This window comes from Lutra lutra, chromosome 3 (assembly GCF_902655055.1).
Source record: "Lutra lutra chromosome 3, mLutLut1.2, whole genome shotgun sequence".
Classification (NCBI taxonomy): domain Eukaryota; kingdom Metazoa; phylum Chordata; class Mammalia; order Carnivora; family Mustelidae; genus Lutra; species Lutra lutra.
Genome location: NC_062280.1, coordinates 90,257 through 109,406, shown reverse-complemented (window position 1 = coordinate 109,406; position 19,150 = coordinate 90,257). Strand labels below are relative to the sequence as shown.

Here is a 19,150-nt window from a genome sequence, read left to right as displayed (position 1 = left end):
GGATGAAAGTGGAGTTTGATTATCTTTAGTTGTTATTCCTTAAAGAGGGACAGAGAAATCTGAAGCAAATACAGGAAAAAGCTAATATTTGATTAATTTTGGTGATGATTACCTGGAAATCCATTATATATATATATATATATATATATATATATATATATGTATATATATATATAGACTATATGTCTATGTTTCAAATATTTCATAACTAAGATGAAAAATGTCTTAAATAAAAACAGAAGTAGGGGAATTTTTTCCTATAGTGAAGACAAGAGTAATTATAAAAGTACAAACAAAAAACTTAGTTTCTATTTCCTACCCTAAGTTCTACCAGCTAACCTTCCTTTTAGACACAACAGGCAAATAAAAAATAAAAAAAATAAATAAAAAATTAAAAAACTTGATTCCTTTCCAACCACCCCTGTTATGTAAGTTCTAAAACTGCAGTGATCAAAACGCAGGTAACTAAGCTATAAATCAGAAAATCAACCTTTCATAATGAAAGTCTGTCTCACCTTACCTCCTGTTCCCACAGCACTATAAAACTCTAATGGGCATATTATAACATCCTGCCTTGAATTATATTTATATGTCTATGTCCTCTCCAGTTATAAATGATGGGTATATTGAGAGTAGAAAACCTGCTCTTTCAAGTCTTTGCAAAAAGTCCGAGTAAATGATGACCAGCCCTTGCCATACTCAGTCGGAGGATTCTACGCGCTCGTCCCTATTCGACTGTTCGAATAACTTTCCATCTTAGAATCTCAGTGTATCATATTTAATTTTTAATTATTGGACTTTATAGACTAAGATATTACCATTCCTAAACTTTTATAGTTCTTTCTCTTATGATGAAGCCTGAGGGAATAGCATAAGCTGCTTTATTTAGGTTAAACATGGAGTGGTAGAACGCTTGCGTGGCTCAGTGGGTTAAGTGTCTGCCTTCCATTGGGGTGGTGATCCCCGGGGTGATCTCTGGGTCCTGACATCGAGCCCCACGTCGGGCTCCCTGCTTCTCCTTCTGCCTCTGCATCTCTTTCTCTCTCTCATGAATAAATAAGTAAAATCTTTAAAAAAAAAAAAAAAGGGATTTTAAAACATGAATGATAGAGGTCAAATCTTGCATTTAGCCAGCCATCAGTTTGTCTGTCTTGTTAGTCTTTGTCACCTGCCAGTCGATTTCGCCAAACCAACCAGGAAGCAAACCTTTATCCATGGACCCAACCCTTCAGGAAGCTGCTACTGTCCACCCAGTGCAAGTCCGGGCTCCTACTGGGCTCCTGCCATCTGCTGGGCTGGGGAGTAAGGAGGAAAAAGATCAGTTTGACATGGCTCAGTCCTTTGTTTTCAGTCAATTCAAAGAGGACAAAAAATAATTCCCAAACCACCTGCTCTGATTTATTTTTGTCCTGCCGACTTTCCAAACTTCATCTGGTTTATTATTTGAATTTGGACACAATCTCCAACCTGACTAGGAATTTTTAATAAATTCCTGATGAATTCTAATTGGCCTTTATAATTCATGACTTTCTCCTGCTTCCTACTTAGAGAAATAAGAATGGCAAATAATTTCTGAACACCTTTCTCTTAACGTGTAGTTTATAATTCTGTTCCATTCTTTCCTCTCATCTTTTAATGAAAAGTGCTTAAATTTGTTTTGTGAATATCTTCAACATAAGAAAATTCTGAACTGGTTAGAAGCAACTGCATACCAATTTGAAAATTCAGTCAGCTTGGGATTTCACAGAAGGCAATCTTCTAGATCCAATCAATATGTGAATCAATCAGCTGTCTCCATTAGGGTATGAATGACCTTCTCTAGGTGGAGTGAAACAGGATTTACTACTCCTCTGAGTATGTATTCAAAACAGGTAAGATCTCTGCTCTGCTGGCAGAATTCTTTCTGAGGAGGGCGTTCCAAGATACACCATTTTAAGGGACAGATGATACCTCCCAGCACAATGCCAAGGCGAGCAAAGGAAAGGAGAACCGCAAAACCTTCTTGTTTTTCCATAAAGGAAAACACGGCTCTTAGAACACAACGTTTTCCGAAAGACCAGAGCCGGTATTCGCTGGCTCATTTGCCGGCTGAGAATATTCTAGCTCATGTTCAGGTTTTCTGGACAGAAAAGAGAATAATAAAAACCACTGTTTGAATTCAGTCTTTCTTAAAAGCCAATTTGTCTTCTCAGCGAAACAAAAGGAATCAAAAGAATAGTGAAAACCTCACTCTGATTTTTGGCTTTTGAATGTGTCACTTGCTTGAGGTAACATTGCAAAGACAATGCAGCTTCTAGATTTTAAAAGAAAAACAGTAATTTTATTCCACGATACACTTCAATATTTCTTATTACAGAAACACATGTACTTTTAGAGTCTAATTTATGAAGAAACAATGAAAACAAATCCAGCTTCATTTGCTAGAAAGTTGTAAAACTGGCATTTTTACCTTTTCTGTGTACCTACTCAACTCTTACGAACATACTACCAAGAATATAAATCAAAACAGAGTATTCATACTCTGTTTTTAATTTATTAGAATATTTAATTTATTAGAAATAATAAATATTTAATTTATTAGAAATAAATTAATTTATTAGAAATATTTATTTATTTAATTTAAGTATTTAATTTATTAGAAATAATCTATCAATAACGGTAATTGGTAAGTTCTGTTAAGTCAAGGCGTCTCACACGTATCAACTTTAACATCTAACAACAGTTACGCACACTTATTCCCAAGAGCACACCTCAGGAGGCAGAGCAGATTTCTGAACTCCCGAGGCCCGAACGCCTAAGCCCATGTTCTAACCACCAAACCACACAGCCCTAGAGGGACGCTTCTCCTGGAAAAGCCACCAACCACGGAAACGTGTGAGGGCACAGAAGCTGACCTTTTGCCCTAACCAGCCACACCTAAACCCTGCCTCGTCTCACGCTCTTCAAGGCGGCCACGCCAGCCTTCCTTTAGGTCTCAAATTCACCCAGGCCGTTCCTCTCCAACATTACAATCATGACCTAGTACTCAGCTAGTCACCCGGGTTTTTAAAGTGCCCATAAAAAGGTTTAATGACTTCTCTGATGTAGCATACTTTCTGTGACAAAGAGGACTTCTGACAATCACTGAAACATTAATTAAATGTACTTGTTTGCAATGTAGACTTAGAAGCTTGTCTTTTATAATTCAGAGGCCCTAGGGCAGTATTTTGAGGAGATAAAAAGGTTCTTTCTGCAATCCTACAGCTAAATTAGCACCGCAAAGTGAGGGAAAATGAAGGTGGGAAAAGGAGGGGAGCAGGTGTGAGAAGCATGAAGTTATCATCATGGACCAAAAAGTGACAAAACTAAGTGTTAATGAGGGACAAAAAATAAAAGAAAAAATGGAAGGAAACAAAAATATAGGGCAGGGAAAGGAAAGGACTCTAAACAGTGCTCCAGACTTAACCATTACACTTTGGTTTATCTTTTTTTTTTTAAGATTTTTTTTTAGGATTTCTTTGACGAAAGAGAGAAAGAGAGAGACACCCGCACACCTGCGCACACACACAGGCAGAGGGACCAGCAGAGGGGGAAGCAGGCTCCCTGCTGAGGAAGGAGCCCAATGTGGTGCTCAATCCCAGAACCCTGGCATCGTGACCCAAGCCAAAGGCAGAGGCCTGACCACTGAGCCATTTAAGTGCCTCTATATTTTGGTGTATTACTATCATGACTGACTGATGGTTCTCAATCTTAATGCATAATGTAGTATTTTTCATCATCTTCAAAATCATTTTAATACCCTCAGCATTTGCCCCATACTCCTAAGTCTAAGGACAAACACATTTTTTTCATTACCATGAATTGTAGAGTTCCAGCTTGTACACAGCACTGTGACAGGCACGAGGAGCAGAGACATAAATAACGAAAGACAGAGTCATAGCATGGGACGAATCAACATGCTTTCCCCGAGCATGTACTGCGTGCAGGGCGTTCTGGGGTGTGAAACGGGTGAATGAACCGGTCTGTACTCCGAGCACATTCAGCCGCTCAAGAGAAAGACAAGCACAGCAGAAACACAGACTGACCTACCACATCCTGCCATCAAGTACGGAATCGCCAGAGACTGTGAGTGATCTAGTCAGAGGAAATAACCCTGGACTGGAAAAGCTTGATGGACAAAGTAGAGCGGAGCTGGGATTTGGGGGAGTTACAGATAAGACAGGTAGGGCAGGGCCCCTGGAGAGAGAAAATGTCAACAAATTTAAAATTGGCTGGAACTTAGGACTTAGCGCAGGAGATAACATTTTGAGCTTGCTATGGCTTTTTAGTTAACAGAAATCCAATCAGAATTTGCTGAGGCAAAAATGGGAACTTATCAACTCATACAAGGAAAGGATAACAGTGATCTGGCTGGACCTTGGGAACGACTGAAACCAGGAACTCCGTCTGTTACTGCTCACAGGCTACAGGCTCTGTCCACACAGATGAGAAGTCTTCGGTGTCACATCTTACCGTTCCCACCATCAAACGTGGACGCATGAGGGCAGCAGGAAGAAAGGGGAAGAGAGCTACCACGCAATTCTATGTATGACCACACAGAAGTTACATGTAAGCAACCGAGCTTGAGTGGTAAGAAATGACCAAGGGACAAAATAAATTGGAAGCCTAGCAGAAGCCCCGTTTTGGAGAGTCCCATAACTGACTAAAACGTTACCTTTATACAAAGCACTGTCCCACCACACTGCGGTGTACATGCGATATGAGTACGATGTTATTTGCAAAAATGTAACAAATCAAAGTGAACCCTTCTTAAGAATTCGCCCCACACACTCTATCGTTTGTTACTTGAAGCTCTATCTCTTCCTCATTAATTTTTATACAGTTCACTAAAAAGTTGTTAATTATTTCACCATTTCAAAAGAATGATTACTTGTTCATCAAGTTACCTCGATGTTAAGAGGGCTTTCAGGGAGGGAACGTCCAGATGCCTGCGACTGCGTTCCAGTTGGCTCCACGGTACCAAATGCACCCACGTGTGCGCGATAAAGCAAATCGTAAGAGACAGCAAATATGACAGAACTTTGACAACTGTTGCATCCCGGTGAAGGATATGTGAATATTCACTACACACTTCAATTTTTCAGTATATTTCAAAATATTTACTATAAAACGTTGGCCGGACGTAGAGGTCTGACAGAGGAATCAAATCTTAATGACGATCTAAGGACGACAGAATGAAAGTTAAGAAAAGGAGGCGACGCGGCAAGTAGACACACGCAGCCCATCCGGTCCGACTCGGAGGAAACAAACAGCGAGACCGACTCGGTTATGGTAACAGACCCAAAGTCCAGGGCAGGGGCCCTGACAGAGCAAGGGGTGCGAGAGCAAACCAGGAGGAGTGGACGCTATGACACTGTGATGGGTACTTAACGCATCGAGCGACAGGTGAGCATACGAGAGGGAGGAGGCTGAATCCACGGTGATGCCCGGTTCTCCCGCAGGGCAGAGGATTAGAGAAAGGACTGAAATAGACACAATGGGGCGGCGGGGGGCAGATCTGCTGGGTTAAGACAAAGTCTTCCGTGAAACAGATTTATATATTGGCTTTCCCATGTAAATACGGCTCACATTTCAAGTGGTGGGGCACGTGGTACGATGGGCAGAGGGAGCCCCGAGAGACAGCAACCACACAAGCAGCCTGAGAGGCAAACACACTGGGGCTGGAGCCCATATGCTCTCCCCGCGAGCCACCTGTTTCAGGGTCTCGATCCCTCTAGCCTGGAGGATTTACAACATTTCAGGAGTTTAAAAAAAAATTTCAGAAACTGCTCGATAAAATGCTTCAGGTGGCAAGAGCGAACCTCACTTACTCCCACAAACACACATCCATGTCGCTAGCTTGAGTAGATGTGATGCCCCTTCTCTTGCTTTAGCAATTTTCAGCTAAATGGCCTCTTGCGAGGAGCTCATCTCTGGCTTAACTTTAACAGAGAAGAACTTCATGGATATATAAAATTCCTACCTATTAGGGGTCATAAACTTTCAGATTTAGCAAAAAACCAAGCAACTGCTTTGCACAATTACATTTTTTTTTAAAAAGTCTCAGTTTGGATGGCCAGCCACAATCATTAACAGCATAGAGTTTAATGGCTCACTTCTTTTGGTGAGGTGTAGAAATGGAATTTAGGGTCATTGAAGGGGAAAGAGAGGAGCCACGTCGTTTTCACGACAGATTTGAGAAATGGCCCCGGGCTGGCACAGATGGGAGGGAAGGAGGTCCTAGGAGACATGGAGACACAAGTGGTCTGTTGTGTTCATGTTGAGGACTGACATATCAAGAGAACAGCACCATGTGGTCAAGGTGGTAGACAGCCCAGCTATCTTCACGGTAGAGTATCAACGCAAAGGCAGAAGGGACTGACTGCGGGGTCACACAGCAGAGCCTCACTGACAGAAACGGGCTTATGCTTGAATTCTGGATTCAATTCCTGTCTTTAAGAGAGGCATGCATATCATCAGTCTGTCTTCAAGAAGTTTGTGGGCGCTGTGAAAGACGCGACATTAGTATTAATTTTTTTAATCTCAAAATGATGAGCCACAGAAGTAGGAAATCAAATTCCAGAGAACAGCAAAGATGAAAGGGAATCAGATTATTATATTGTTATCACAGAAAAAAACCCAAATCAAAAATAAGAAAATAATGTCCTTCTCTTGCTTTTTTACATCTGCAGCTCACTGTAAGTGCGCTTTCTTCCAGGACACAGGCCAAATGATCTTCCTCAACCTGTGTCTCCGCAGGATCCTCTACACAGCAACACAGCACTCACCACACTCTACTATCATTTACGGTATCTTTCTCTACAGCCTCACTGTGTGTCCCCTGCAACTGGTGATGATGAAGTGCCTGGCAAACAGCAGATACCCGGTGAGTTTCGTTTCAAAAAAGAAAGAAGAAGATGGATGAAATCAGTCACTGTAGAAATCCTGTATATCATCTCTGGCCCCATATATAAACCAACATATGTTGTATTGAATTTGAGTAAATACATTCCTCTTCCCAGATATACTTTTGAAACCAGGCATTCTTGGGGCACCAGGATTGCTCACTCATTAAGCATCTGCCTTTAGCTCAGGTCAAGATTCCAAGGTCCCAGGATCGGGCCCCTGTCGGGGCTCCCTGCTCATCAGGAAGCCTGCTTCTCCCTCTCCTACTCCCCCCCATTTATGTTTGCTCTCTCCCTGTCTGTCTCTGTCAAATAGACAAATAAACAAAATATTAAAAAAAATGAAACCATGCATTCTCTTGATCCCAAATACATACACTTTGGCCACTTCATTCTGAAAGTGCTACAGCCTTTTCCCTCTATCATATCCTTCTCCTAAATACACTCTCTAGAGAATCCAACTCGAGCAAGCAAATGAGAGAAGGTATCCAGTTAAGCATTTCTCTATACGGAGTCATTCACTTATTCAGTACATATTTATACAGGAACACAACCGTACCAAAACAATTACTGCACCTGGCCTCATCTGACTTCTAATCTAGAGAAGACAATCCAGAAACACAGAGTGGGCGCCTCGCTACAAATCAACTACACGCCTCGAGCAAGTAGGAGGTACTTAGGAGACCATATAACAGAGGAACCTAGCTCAGTCTGGAAAGTCCAAGAAAACCCGTTTAAGAGAAGGAGCATTTAAGATAACATCTGAAGTTTGAACACAACAGCCAGGTGAGTCCATGTGCGTATCACAGTCCCTGAGGCGCAAAACTGGTGATGCTCAAGACTCAGAGAGCCGGAGCGGAGACTGGAATAGTAAATCCTGCAAAGCCTTGTCGGTCACGTTAAGACCTTTGATTTGGTTCGCAATGTCATGGGAAGCTCGAACAGATTTGTATTTAAAAATACAACAACCACTATGGGGTGGGGAGCAGATGATCCCCAAGGCTGCTCTGGGGAATATGGATTTTGGAATGGACACACGGAGGCCGTTAGTATGCTGACCTGTAGAGCATGAGCATAACCCGAGCCGCGGCAGCAGCAGGGAAGATGGAGAAAACCTAGCAGAGGAGGACACTTGGGAGACAAACTTGGGATTTGGGGATTAACTGGATGAAAAGGTGGAGGAAATGGCAGGACAGTACCCTCAACCTTTTTCGTTTGTCTTTAATAACAGGAAGGAAGGAACTTTGGAGAAGGTGGTCAAAGCTAAAAACTTCCAGTTATAAGATACATAAATTCTGGGCATTATAGTTAAAGGAAAGAAAAGCAATAAAGGAGGAGATTTTTCTATTCTGGAAGGAGTATGAAAAAAATCATGGGCTGATTTAGACATGCTTACAGGAAAATGGCTGTAATACAGCCGCACAAAGATGTGAAATAATTGGTGGACATATTCAGGAGTGAGCTCTGGGGGGTCCCAGCACACAGATGGCATTTAAGCAACGTAGGCAGATGAGACCCTCATGAAAGGGAAGAGTGGTAAGAGAGTGAGGAATGTGAAATCAAATGAAAACAAAATATACTATCTTTTCTATTTTTAGGTTTTAGAATATAAAGATATTTTAATTACCTACATATTACAGTATCAAGCACGTTATGGCTCTAACATTAATACTTAGCCATCACTTTTTAAAAGTAACATAATTATTGCATAGCCAATTACGCAAAGCTACAGACTTGATACTGTATTATTGATAAGACATACCGACAGGGAGGAAAGGGGAGTAGAATGGGTCAGCCTGTTTTCACCTGCCTTTGTTAGACCTGTCTTCAGGCTGCCGGATCCATGATGGGCCCCACATATAGTCCCTGCCCCGAGTTCTGGACCAGGAGCTGCCCCTTGTGTGTGCGGCCAGTGGTCACAGTAAGACCTGAGTCTGGCAGGGAAGCCGCCTTCTTTTTTGCCTCCATGTCTGTGTCCCGTGCTGTTCTCTGAAGCTGCAATTTTCCAAGTGGCAACACATTTACTTATCTTCTTCTACTTATTTACTTATCTTCGAAACATCGAAATGTGTTGAAATACAAATCTCTCCATTTGGATTTTCAAATGAAAGAAAAATTCTGCTATGTGAAGTTGTTCCTCAAGACAAAGAAAATTCTTTACTCTGCTATGCACTCATTGTAGAATCTCATTTTTCCAATGTAATCAGTTATTAGTGAAATCAGGAAAGGCATGAATCAAGAAAGTGAGTAGAAAATATATAGGTTTCAGTGACTTTAGGAACAACATTAATTTTGAAAGCCCAGGAGAGCACCGGTAATGAAAGCAGCAAGTTCATCTGCCGGCAGACTTAAATCACTGTAAGCTGAAATGACTATTTTGACCCCAAAACTGTTTAAAGACCAAAGATTAATACATATTTCACTGGGTGGGGAAAGGCTTAGGTTTTTATAAATGCTTTCTTGGGGAATTAATAACAACCCGGGTAGGTCCTCATCTGCTAAAACTGATTGAGGTTTATAATCAGACCTGGAGGGATTAGATGACTCACAAAATCATCAGAGCCCTTATTAAGATTATTAACTTAATCTCAGTGACCCCATTCTTCTGTGGAATGGCCAAAAGCCAAGACACAGAGAGTTTCTGGGTTGACTGCCAACGAATTCTGAACAGAGGGTTTTTTCTGGTATAAGGTATCCCACCAGGTTATTATATAACGAAACCTGGATAGAAAGCAATCCAGAGTCATGGGATTTAGCAAGAGAGATCTGTCGGATATTGGTAGCCACTCTACAGCAGGGATGGAAGCCAAAGGATGAAAGGACTGACCAAGGCACACGCATCCCAAGCCACCAGTTCTCGTAAGGGTTAAAGCCTTCCAGAGGATTAGTTACGCTGCTATCACACTTACTAATTTTACCCATCACATGTGCACAGTAACAGAGAAACTTCACATGTTTAGAACATACAAAACTGTTATTTGAATCTGAATGTTATCTTTGCCTTCTTCTTATGGAGTCCTCTCACAAAGGACTAATTAACAAGGGCAGGTTTTCTTAACATTTCTGGGGTCAAAGATTCCTTTGAAAATCTCAGAGAGACTCTGAATACTAGACACTTGCAGGTTGCATCATTAATTTCAGGCTTTCCGTGAACCCCCTCTACCCCTCCCTTGGCTGCTTAGTCCCTCATACACACAGTCACGTGCTGTGCCTGCTCTCCGCTCCCGTGAACTTACTGACCTGACCCCTCTCATACTCATCGCAGTGAGTTACGGTACTTCTGACTCCTTCCTTTCTCTTCAGACTCCGAAGTCTTCACCTCCTACATCTTCACATCCCACACTTAACCAAGCTTTATTAATTCAGAAGACCTTCCCTCTTTGAAATACTATGGTACAGAAGGAATTTTACAATACACACTCTTTTGATTCTTCTCATTCACAAACTTGAATTAGTTGACAGGGAAAGTTTAGATGATAAAAACATTCACTCATCCTAGTCATATTTACTGTGAGGGGGAAAACATCAGATTGTCCTTAATGCTCAGCTTTATCACACTTTGTAACTGCCAGGGGCTACCACAACGTCTTTTCAGATACGGATGTGTTCTAGCTTACGTCAGATACTTTTCAAACACTGCCAGGGCAAAGCACTTAGGGAAAGGTCACTTCTACCTCATTCTAGTTCTAAGAGCATAGGGTTTCAAGAAGGCTTACTATAATTTGCAAAGTGAAAATTTTGTATTTTTAATTATTACATATTTTAATTGATATTAGATACTGTTCCACTATAAATAACACTGGAAGATGAGATTAGTTGTTTCATACATTACTAAAAAATTTTGTTGCTTATGATTATGAATGAGAGTTAAACTCTGATTAATTTAGGAAGTATTAAATCATAGTTTTTCTGCTAAAAATCCAAAATCTAATAGCACAAATATATTAGAAACTATATTTTGGGAAGTACTTTGTTTTATGAAAAGAAGGTATCTGTCTGTAAATGTAAAGCTTTGGAATATATCAATTCATTTAAATATAAATAGATAGATTTTTTTCTAACTCTAGGTATACAAATTCAATTAATCATAATTTGTGTTTCATGACATATTCTTATCACTGATTCACGCATAGTTTATTCTTAGTAAAATATTTAAATAAATCCTACTATTCCTACTACTTTTGGTGATATTTTTTCCCCCTTACATAAAAGGTATGGCCTCCCTGTTTTCATTTTTACAATAAATAGATATTCTTTTGGTATTTTTGGTAACGTTGTCTCAGCCACCCAGCCATTTATAAACTCTACTCGTACAAACACGAAAGAACATGTTCAAAGTTTTGAAGAACCATAATCCACTTAACTATACTGAGCATATTTTGACAACTTAATTTCTATCCTTTCCAAAAACGGGAATAAGCGAGGGTGGAATGATCCATAAAATCCAGAAAGTCAGAAACTCCAAGACACTTCCAACTTCTATACAACTCCTGGTTACTGCTAATCCACTAGGAAAAACAAATCATCCATCTATCCATCCTGTTTGTTACAATAAAGCAGGGGAGTAGTTACGTGGGAACAAAACCACGGATACTGGATTCATTTTATTTTTAAAAAGTCAGAGGGTGTGGAATTGTACCATATCCCTCAAGTACCTTCCTCAGAAATAAGCCAGGGTCCTCACAATATGAGCTCTGGCTTGAGATTGGACATTTCTACCAGCTTCCAACTTACTGGTCACCTAAAACCAACTAGCATTTAGGGCCGCAGATACGAATCAGTATTGCCTTACCTGCGTGCGTGTTCTCCATGTCCACAGAGCCAACAAGTGCATTAAAACTACACCGTTTTTATTTTTTTTAAAGATTTTATTTATTTACTTGACAGACAGAGATCACAAGTAGGCAGAGAGGCAGGCAGAGAGAGGAGGAAGCAGGCTCCCCTTGGAGCAGAGAGCCCAACACACGACCTGAGCCAAAGGCAGAGGCTTTAACCCACTGAGCCACCCAGGCGCCCCAAACCTACACCATTTTTGAGTAACATTTCTTTACTGAACAGAAACAAAACTGAACTAAGTATAATAACTGATAATACTAATGAATACTTACTTTTGAATTATTTCCTAATTATGATATAAAAACCTCCTTTAGAAAAATGCACATTAAATAGAAATCAAGATCTCACTCCCATATAAATGAAGTTCATTTAAAATTTTAATTTCTGTGCAAGACATAGAACCTTAACACAGATATCTTAATAGGCATTATCAACTAAAGGTTTCAGAGAAGCTTAATACAGTATTGGGGTGAGTTACAGTCTGGGTTCTCCAGATTCCAGCAGCAGATTTGCTATGTTAGTAAGGACAGACAATGATTACCATTTCCTTCACACACTCTACCCTACACGAAATGAAATACCCTACTCAGAATCACTCGTTTTAGGCCCAAGATAACAGGCCTTGATAGTCACAGACCTCATCACCAAGTACTTAAGAATACTGCCTGGTCCTACGGACACAAACAGTCATAAGAGAACTTAAAAAGCAGACAATTGGCTATGTTCTAGGCATATGGGCTGTGCTTACACAAAAGGTGAACTAAAGGGACATCTCTGAACAACCTACAAAGCAAACAGAGGCTGTTTATTAAGCTTATGATACTGCATCACAGCACACAGCTTTCAACGTTTTAGAATTTCCCAGGTAAATACTACAAAGTATACTTTTTACCAATAGTAGATGGAAAATATTGTTTCCATGTTCTAGCTAAGGCAATCTGGACAAAAGGAAATTAAGACACCTACACTAAGCCAAGCCAAGGAATGGCAATGCTGCAGCTAACATAGTCAGACAAACCTGAAAGAGAGTCCAGGTCAATATTTACAAACTCAACTGTGGGGGGGGGGTAGTTATGTTTCAAAAAAAAAAAAAAAATATTGGGTCGTTTCCGTTCAGTCACATTAAAAACATTACAAAACCACCACGAAAACAAACTGAACTCAAATTCAACACAATGGCATGTATTTTTCAACTAGTAATCAACACCAAGAAATAGCTCCCTTTGGTTACTAAAATCCTGGAAAGAAATCATAATTACCCCACCTGGGACTATGGCCTTTAAAGCATGAGTACTTCAGATAGAACAGTCCATTTCTAATCCCACTACTCTTATTGATTTTCAAATTCATTGAAATAGGGGGGAAAAGTAAATAAATAAATAAATGCTTTCATGGATGGGAGATTTTTTTTTTAAGATTTTATTTATTTATTTGCCAGAGAGAGAGAGAGAGCGAGAGCGAGAGCACAGGCAGGCAGAGTGGTAGCAGAGGCAGAGGGAGAAGCAGGCTCCCCACTGAGCAAGGAGCCCGATGTGGGACTCGATCCCAGGACGCTGGGATCATGACCTGAGCCGAAGGCAGCTGCTTAACCAACTGAGCCACTCAGGCGTCCCATGGATGGGAGATTTCAATCAGGTTTCTTTAAATCAACAAGTTTAAATCAAGTTATTTGAATTTAATAGGAAGTATAGTTAGGAGAAGGAAGGAAAGAATGGGTGGGGAATCAGAGCGGGGGCGGGGTATGAACTATTGAGCCTAGGGACTCCGAGAAACAAACTGCGGGTTTTAGAGGGGAGAAGGGTGGGGGATGGGTGAGCCCAGTGATGGGTGTTAAGGAGGGCACGTATTTCCTGGAGCACTGGGTGGTAAACCATGAATCATGGAACAGTACATCAAAAACTAATGATGTACTGTACGGTAACTAATTTAAAAAAAAGAAAGCATACAGTAATACTCTATTGAATTTCATAATTTTTAAATTATAGGTTATTAAGTGTGGTTCCAGCTATACAGAATTGGGGAAAAATGTTTTAACTTCCTAAGCGTACCACTTGGCCCAGCAATTCCCTAGGCATTTACTAAAGAGATATAAGAACGTGCACACCCAATGATTTGTCCAGGAATGTACCAGCTTCACTTACAATAGTCAAAGCTGGAAACGACCCAAATCGCCATCAACAGAAGGAAGTGATAAACAAAATTGGAGTAATCCCTACGATGGGCTATGGCTCAGCAGTAAAAGGAAACTATTGAACACACAAAAATATGGACAAAACCTATGGAAATTAGACGGAGCTAGAGAAGCAAGACACAAAAGAGTGCATGCTATATGATCCTATTTTATGAGGCACCAGAAAATGCACAAATATAGTGCACGATAAAAATAATTAAAACAGTGTCGTCTCTTGATAAGGGACAGGGATTGCCTGGGAAGGGAGCAGGAGGGAACGTTCTACGGTGATGTAAAGGTTCTCTATCTTCATAGGGTTGATGGTCACATGAGCCTATCCATTTGTCAAAAATATAAAATAGTACACCTGAGATATGGACATTTCGATGTATGTGCATTCCCCTGCCGCAACCCCCCCAACAAAATCCCACAGAGTGGGATGGGCCCATGGGTGTGTGAAACGACTGTGGCCGAATTCAGCCACTGTCACGGCTGGGAGACCAGTACGGGCTTCTTAAACGTTGTTGTGTTTACTTTCTATATATTTGACATTTTCCAAAATCAAAAGGCTAAAATATGTATCAGTGAAATGTACCATCAAAAATTTTATACCATGAATATGTATCTCTCAAGAAGCTTCTTCTGTGTGCAGAAGACATTTAGAAAGATGCGTGGAGGTGCCCTGTGTGACGTCACGTGGAGAATCTGAAGTGGAGCTCACGATTTTCTCAGGCTCCCCTCGCCCCACCCCCAGCAAGCCTCCCGGCTAACGGGCCATCAGAGTGAATAGGGTATGGTTTCTCAGCTACCACCCACCCCCAAATTAATTCTCCCCTGATCCCTCCCATCTTTATTTCTAACAAACATAGGTGTGGATGGAGAAACCCAAGTGCCTGCCCTGGAGGGAACAATGGACCTGACAGACCTCCGCCTCAGCCTTTATTCTCTCTGCGCTCCAAAGACGGTGTTTTATAATTAATGAGAGGACAAAAATTCACTTTTTTAACATCCTGATTATTTCAATCTCATACTCAACTCTTCACCTTCACTTTCTAATTTCTCACAAATACAAAGATAGACATTTTCAGAATAACAATATCCAGAGAACACGAACCAAGGTCAATGCTCAATTTCTCTACTGTGGACTGACAAGGCTCAGATGCGTACCAGTCACTAAAGATGCCATATTAGTTTTCAAAGTTTTGCTGTGACAAATCCTATACTTTTTCATGTAACATGTCCAAAGAATCAGAAGTGCCAAGCAGAGTCAAGAACTAACCCGAGCTCCAAAACAGCTACTTAAAGGTATATTAATATCTCCTAGGTCGTGAGGGGATCGTAACTGCCCTTGGGTGAAGAATCTGGACAGGTGTGATGAGCGGACTCCGTGTTGGCATCGATCAGTTCTCTAGAGTCGGAATAGGACAAACACTGAAATTAGCTAAAACTAAACATCTAAAGTTCATGTAACCTCTACTTACAAATATGTCTACCCAACATTCCTTTAACACATCCCTCGCTAAACTCCGGTGCAGAATTTCACAAGATGATGAAGTAGCAAACGCCCAGAAAGGATCAGAAAGATCCTTGATGCCAGCATTTTTGTTTATTCATTCATTCATTCACTCGTTGAACACATTTATCCGTGCCTACATAAGGCGGATGCCCTTCAGGTCTTTGAAATATACAGAATAATTTCACGTAATAGTGAACAGAACAAAGTTCATGTCCTCACGGAGCTTACATTCTAGCAGGAGGAGGCAGGCGTAGAGGAAGGGCTGAGGGTAGCAAGCAGGGAGGGCATAAAGATGACCATTTAACTGAGCTGGTCAGGAAAGCCTTCTTGGTGACAGTGACACTGAGCAAACCTGAGGAAAGTGAAGTTTCAGAATTCCAGGCGGAGAAAATGGCAAGGCCAAAGGCCCCACGTGGGAGCCCACCAGCAAAAACGAAGACACAGGGAACCAGTGTGGATGTACTGGAGTGAGCCAGGGTCAGAGAAGTGAGAGACAGGAGGGGGAGGGGTGCCCCAGGAGGCTCTAAGCCTCAGTGGGCCATTTCCGGTGTCTGGACATCTACTGTGAAAGAGAGGGGCAGCCAACCGGAGGACTGGGGCAGCAATGAGCCTATGGAATATTTTTCAAAAGATCATCAGCTGGGAGAGCAGAACAGACACTAAAGGAACAAAGGTGGAAATGGGAAGAGCAGTTCAATCCGTGATAATGTGCTCAGAGGAGTATTTTAACTAATTTGTTTATTGGTTGCAATTCGTTAAAGGACACGATATTTCTGGGACACCTGGGTGGCTCAGTTGGTTGGACGACTGCCTTCCGCTCAGGTCATGATCCCGGGGTCCGGGGATCGAGTCCCACATCGGGCTCCCGGCTCCATGGGGAGTCTGCTTCTCCCTCTGAGCTTCTCCTCGCTCATGCTCTCTCTCACTGTCTCTCTCTCTCAAATAAATAAATAAAATCTTAAAAAAAAAAAAAAGGACACGATATTTCAGTAACTAAAACCACAATCAACTGAGTTGCTCTCTTCTTTGCCACTGGCTTTAGGAAGTTAGTTTTTGAGGGAAACCAAGAGTCATAATCGGTTACTTTGCAGGCTCTGGTTTGATCTGCTTGGTAGTAATTCCTGTATTTTGATTAAGCTAATATGTAAATAAGACAAAAACTGCGAGTTTCCCAAACAACCGTTTTCAAAAATATTTTCACAAATAACAGGAAATAAGCATTTTAATTTGCAGCTAGATAGAAAAGTTTTCCTATGTTGCAGTTTTTCATAACCTTCATCACAACTACACTATAGTAGTCAAAACCCACTTAACTAGTATTTCTGAAAAAAGATATATCACAATAAAAATACACTGCAAAGCACAGAACCCATCACCACTCCCAGAATTGTTTTGTCATTGATGTCTGAAATCCGTCTCGGACCAGACCGGCTCTCAACTGCTCTCCTGTCTTTAATTTCCTTATTTCCACAACCAGCACGTCTCCGGCAGCCTCGCGAGCCATGTTGGTAGCACTTGGTCACAGAGCGCCTGGAAACCCGTCACGTACCGCGTATCTTTCAAGTCTTGTACCCAGAGTTGAGTGTTATTAGCTGGTTTAAGAGGGAGTCAGCAACACATGCTTCCCTGCACACGCCGGCGACTCCGCGCATTAAATGACCCCGTGGGGAACCGCAGCCGCAGGCCCGAGCGCTGCCCGGGCGATGCGCACAAAACGAGACGCCGATTCCACTCTCCAGCGTCTCATCCTCAACGTCTTGTATGTCACCAGGCAGGATTTTAAAGCAAAAACCAACGTTAAAATACAGTTCACTTTGGTTTTGCGGGAAGCTAAGCCCACCTGCCAAAACAGGGGACGCATTTTCCCTTCGTAAACAGCGGGAGCCCCTGCAGCAGGAAGGGCGCTGGGGTGGGGGTGGGGAGAGGCCGTGAGCAGGGACCGTCCCGCTGTCCCTCTGCCCGCCAAGCTCTCACGGGGGGACCGGGGCGCGGTCCAGCCGCGCACTCGCCCTCCCCGAGCGGCGCCGACCCGGCCCTTCGAGGTGTGCCCACAAGCGCGGGGACCCTCCGCAGGCTCCGCGGCGCGGGCATCACCACGGACCTCGTCGTCCCTGCCCGCCTCTCCGCTGCCTTCTCCCTCCACCCCCGCTCCGGTTCCGTTTTGCTTTATTTCGTCTCATCACACTGACGGAATTCTTGCAAACTGACTTCAACCCTTCCTGGGACAAGAAAACCCAGAGATGGAAAATAAGAGGAATCGAGCTTTCTCCGGATCTAAATTTAACCGCAGCGGCGGCGCGAGCTGCGGGGAAGGTGCGTGGGTGTCCGCGGCGAGAAGCTTCGGTCTCCGGGAGCCGAGACGCCGGCGGGGCCGGAGGAGACGCGCGCGCAGGGAAGGGCTCGGCGAGGAGGGAGGGAAGGACACGAGGCCTCGGGCGGCCCCTCGCCCGGCCCCTCCCGACCCCTCCCCGGCCCACTGCGGGTCCCGCGCTGCCCCGAGGGCTCGGCCCCAGGGCGGGTCCCCGAAGCGCGCGCGCAGCCGAGCCGCGGGCGGGCTCCGGGCTGGTCCGCGGAGGCGGCGGAGGGTCGGGCGCTGGGGAGCGAGCGCGGGGGGCGGCGACGAGGCCCGCGAGCTCCCCGCGGCGACGCCAGGGCAGGGCCGGGCGCCGGGACCTACCTGCCGCGGGCCCGGTGGGGCGCACCGCCGGCGCCTCCGGCCTCTCCTCCGCCGCCTCCTCGCGCTGCCGCTGCTGCTGCCGCTGCTGCTGCCGGATGAGGCTGAGGTCGGAGCGGCCGAGCTCGGCGCGAGCGGCCGCGGGCACCAGCCGCGCCTTCAGCAGCAGCGCGGCCAGGCCGAGCAGCAGGGCGCAGGGGATGCGCCGGCGGAGCCTCGCCATGGCCGAGAGCCGCGGGGCCGCGGCGGCATATTGCGGGGCTCCCGGCGGCGGCGGACGCCCGGGCTGCGGGCTCCCTCGCTCCGGCTCGCGCCGTCTGCCTCGCGCGCCTCGCGGGGAGGAGGAGGCCGAGGAGGCGGCGCCGGGGACGGGGGCGGCGGAGGAGGGGGACTTCGCATCGCGGCGCACGTGACGCGCAGGGCGGGGCGAGCCCGCAGCCGGGGCCGCGCCGCATCCCGCCGCCTCCCGCCGCCTTCCGCCGTGGGGCTGCGGGGCACCTGCTGGGGCACCCGGTCCGCGCAGTGCTGGGGCGCGGGGTGGCGGCCTCCGCGGGGAAGTGGGAAAGAAGACGCTTTCTGGGAGCTGGTCGGCGAGCAGACCCTCCAGCCCTACGGAGGGAGACACGGGAAATTTTGCAGAAAGGTGGATAAAATTCCCACCACCTGACCCCAAAGCCCCGGAGGAGGTGGTGCATTGGTTACTCTCCCGAAACACCCACGGCAGCGCCCACCGGTCAGTAGTCGGGACCTCTTAGCCCTGCAGGCTGTGCCAGGACAGGCCGACAATCAACGCGGTTCTACGGATTTTAACTCAACTGCCTCTTTCTGCTGGAGCGGGAATTTCTACGTTCTCAGTCTTAATTACATTTTGTCTGATGGCAGGGTGCACTTTTCATTTGGTCAAAAACGCCCACATTTCCTAAATGAGTATTAGGTCTGACAGTGGGCCGGCATGTAGTCGGGCGCTTCAAATAAGCGAGATCAGTCCCTGCATTTTGGGAGCTCCTACCTGTTAGGGCCGAGAAATATAT

The 19,150-nt window shown here is 44.2% G+C and overlaps 1 protein-coding gene across 2 annotated transcripts in view; it reads right to left on the bottom strand.

Annotated features, from left to right (window-relative positions):
- The window catches only part of FAM171B (family with sequence similarity 171 member B), a 66,648-nt gene extending 48,184 nt beyond the window's left edge, over window positions 1-18,464 (bottom strand). For both annotated transcript variants that reach the window (XM_047721798.1, XM_047721799.1), the window contains exon 1: window positions 18,123-18,464. In XM_047721798.1, the coding sequence (XP_047577754.1) occupies window positions 18,123-18,342 (220 nt within the window). In that variant the 5' untranslated portion in view covers window positions 18,343-18,464. The remainder of the gene's footprint in view (window positions 1-18,122) is intronic.
- Between the last annotated feature and the right edge of the window lie 686 nt (window positions 18,465-19,150).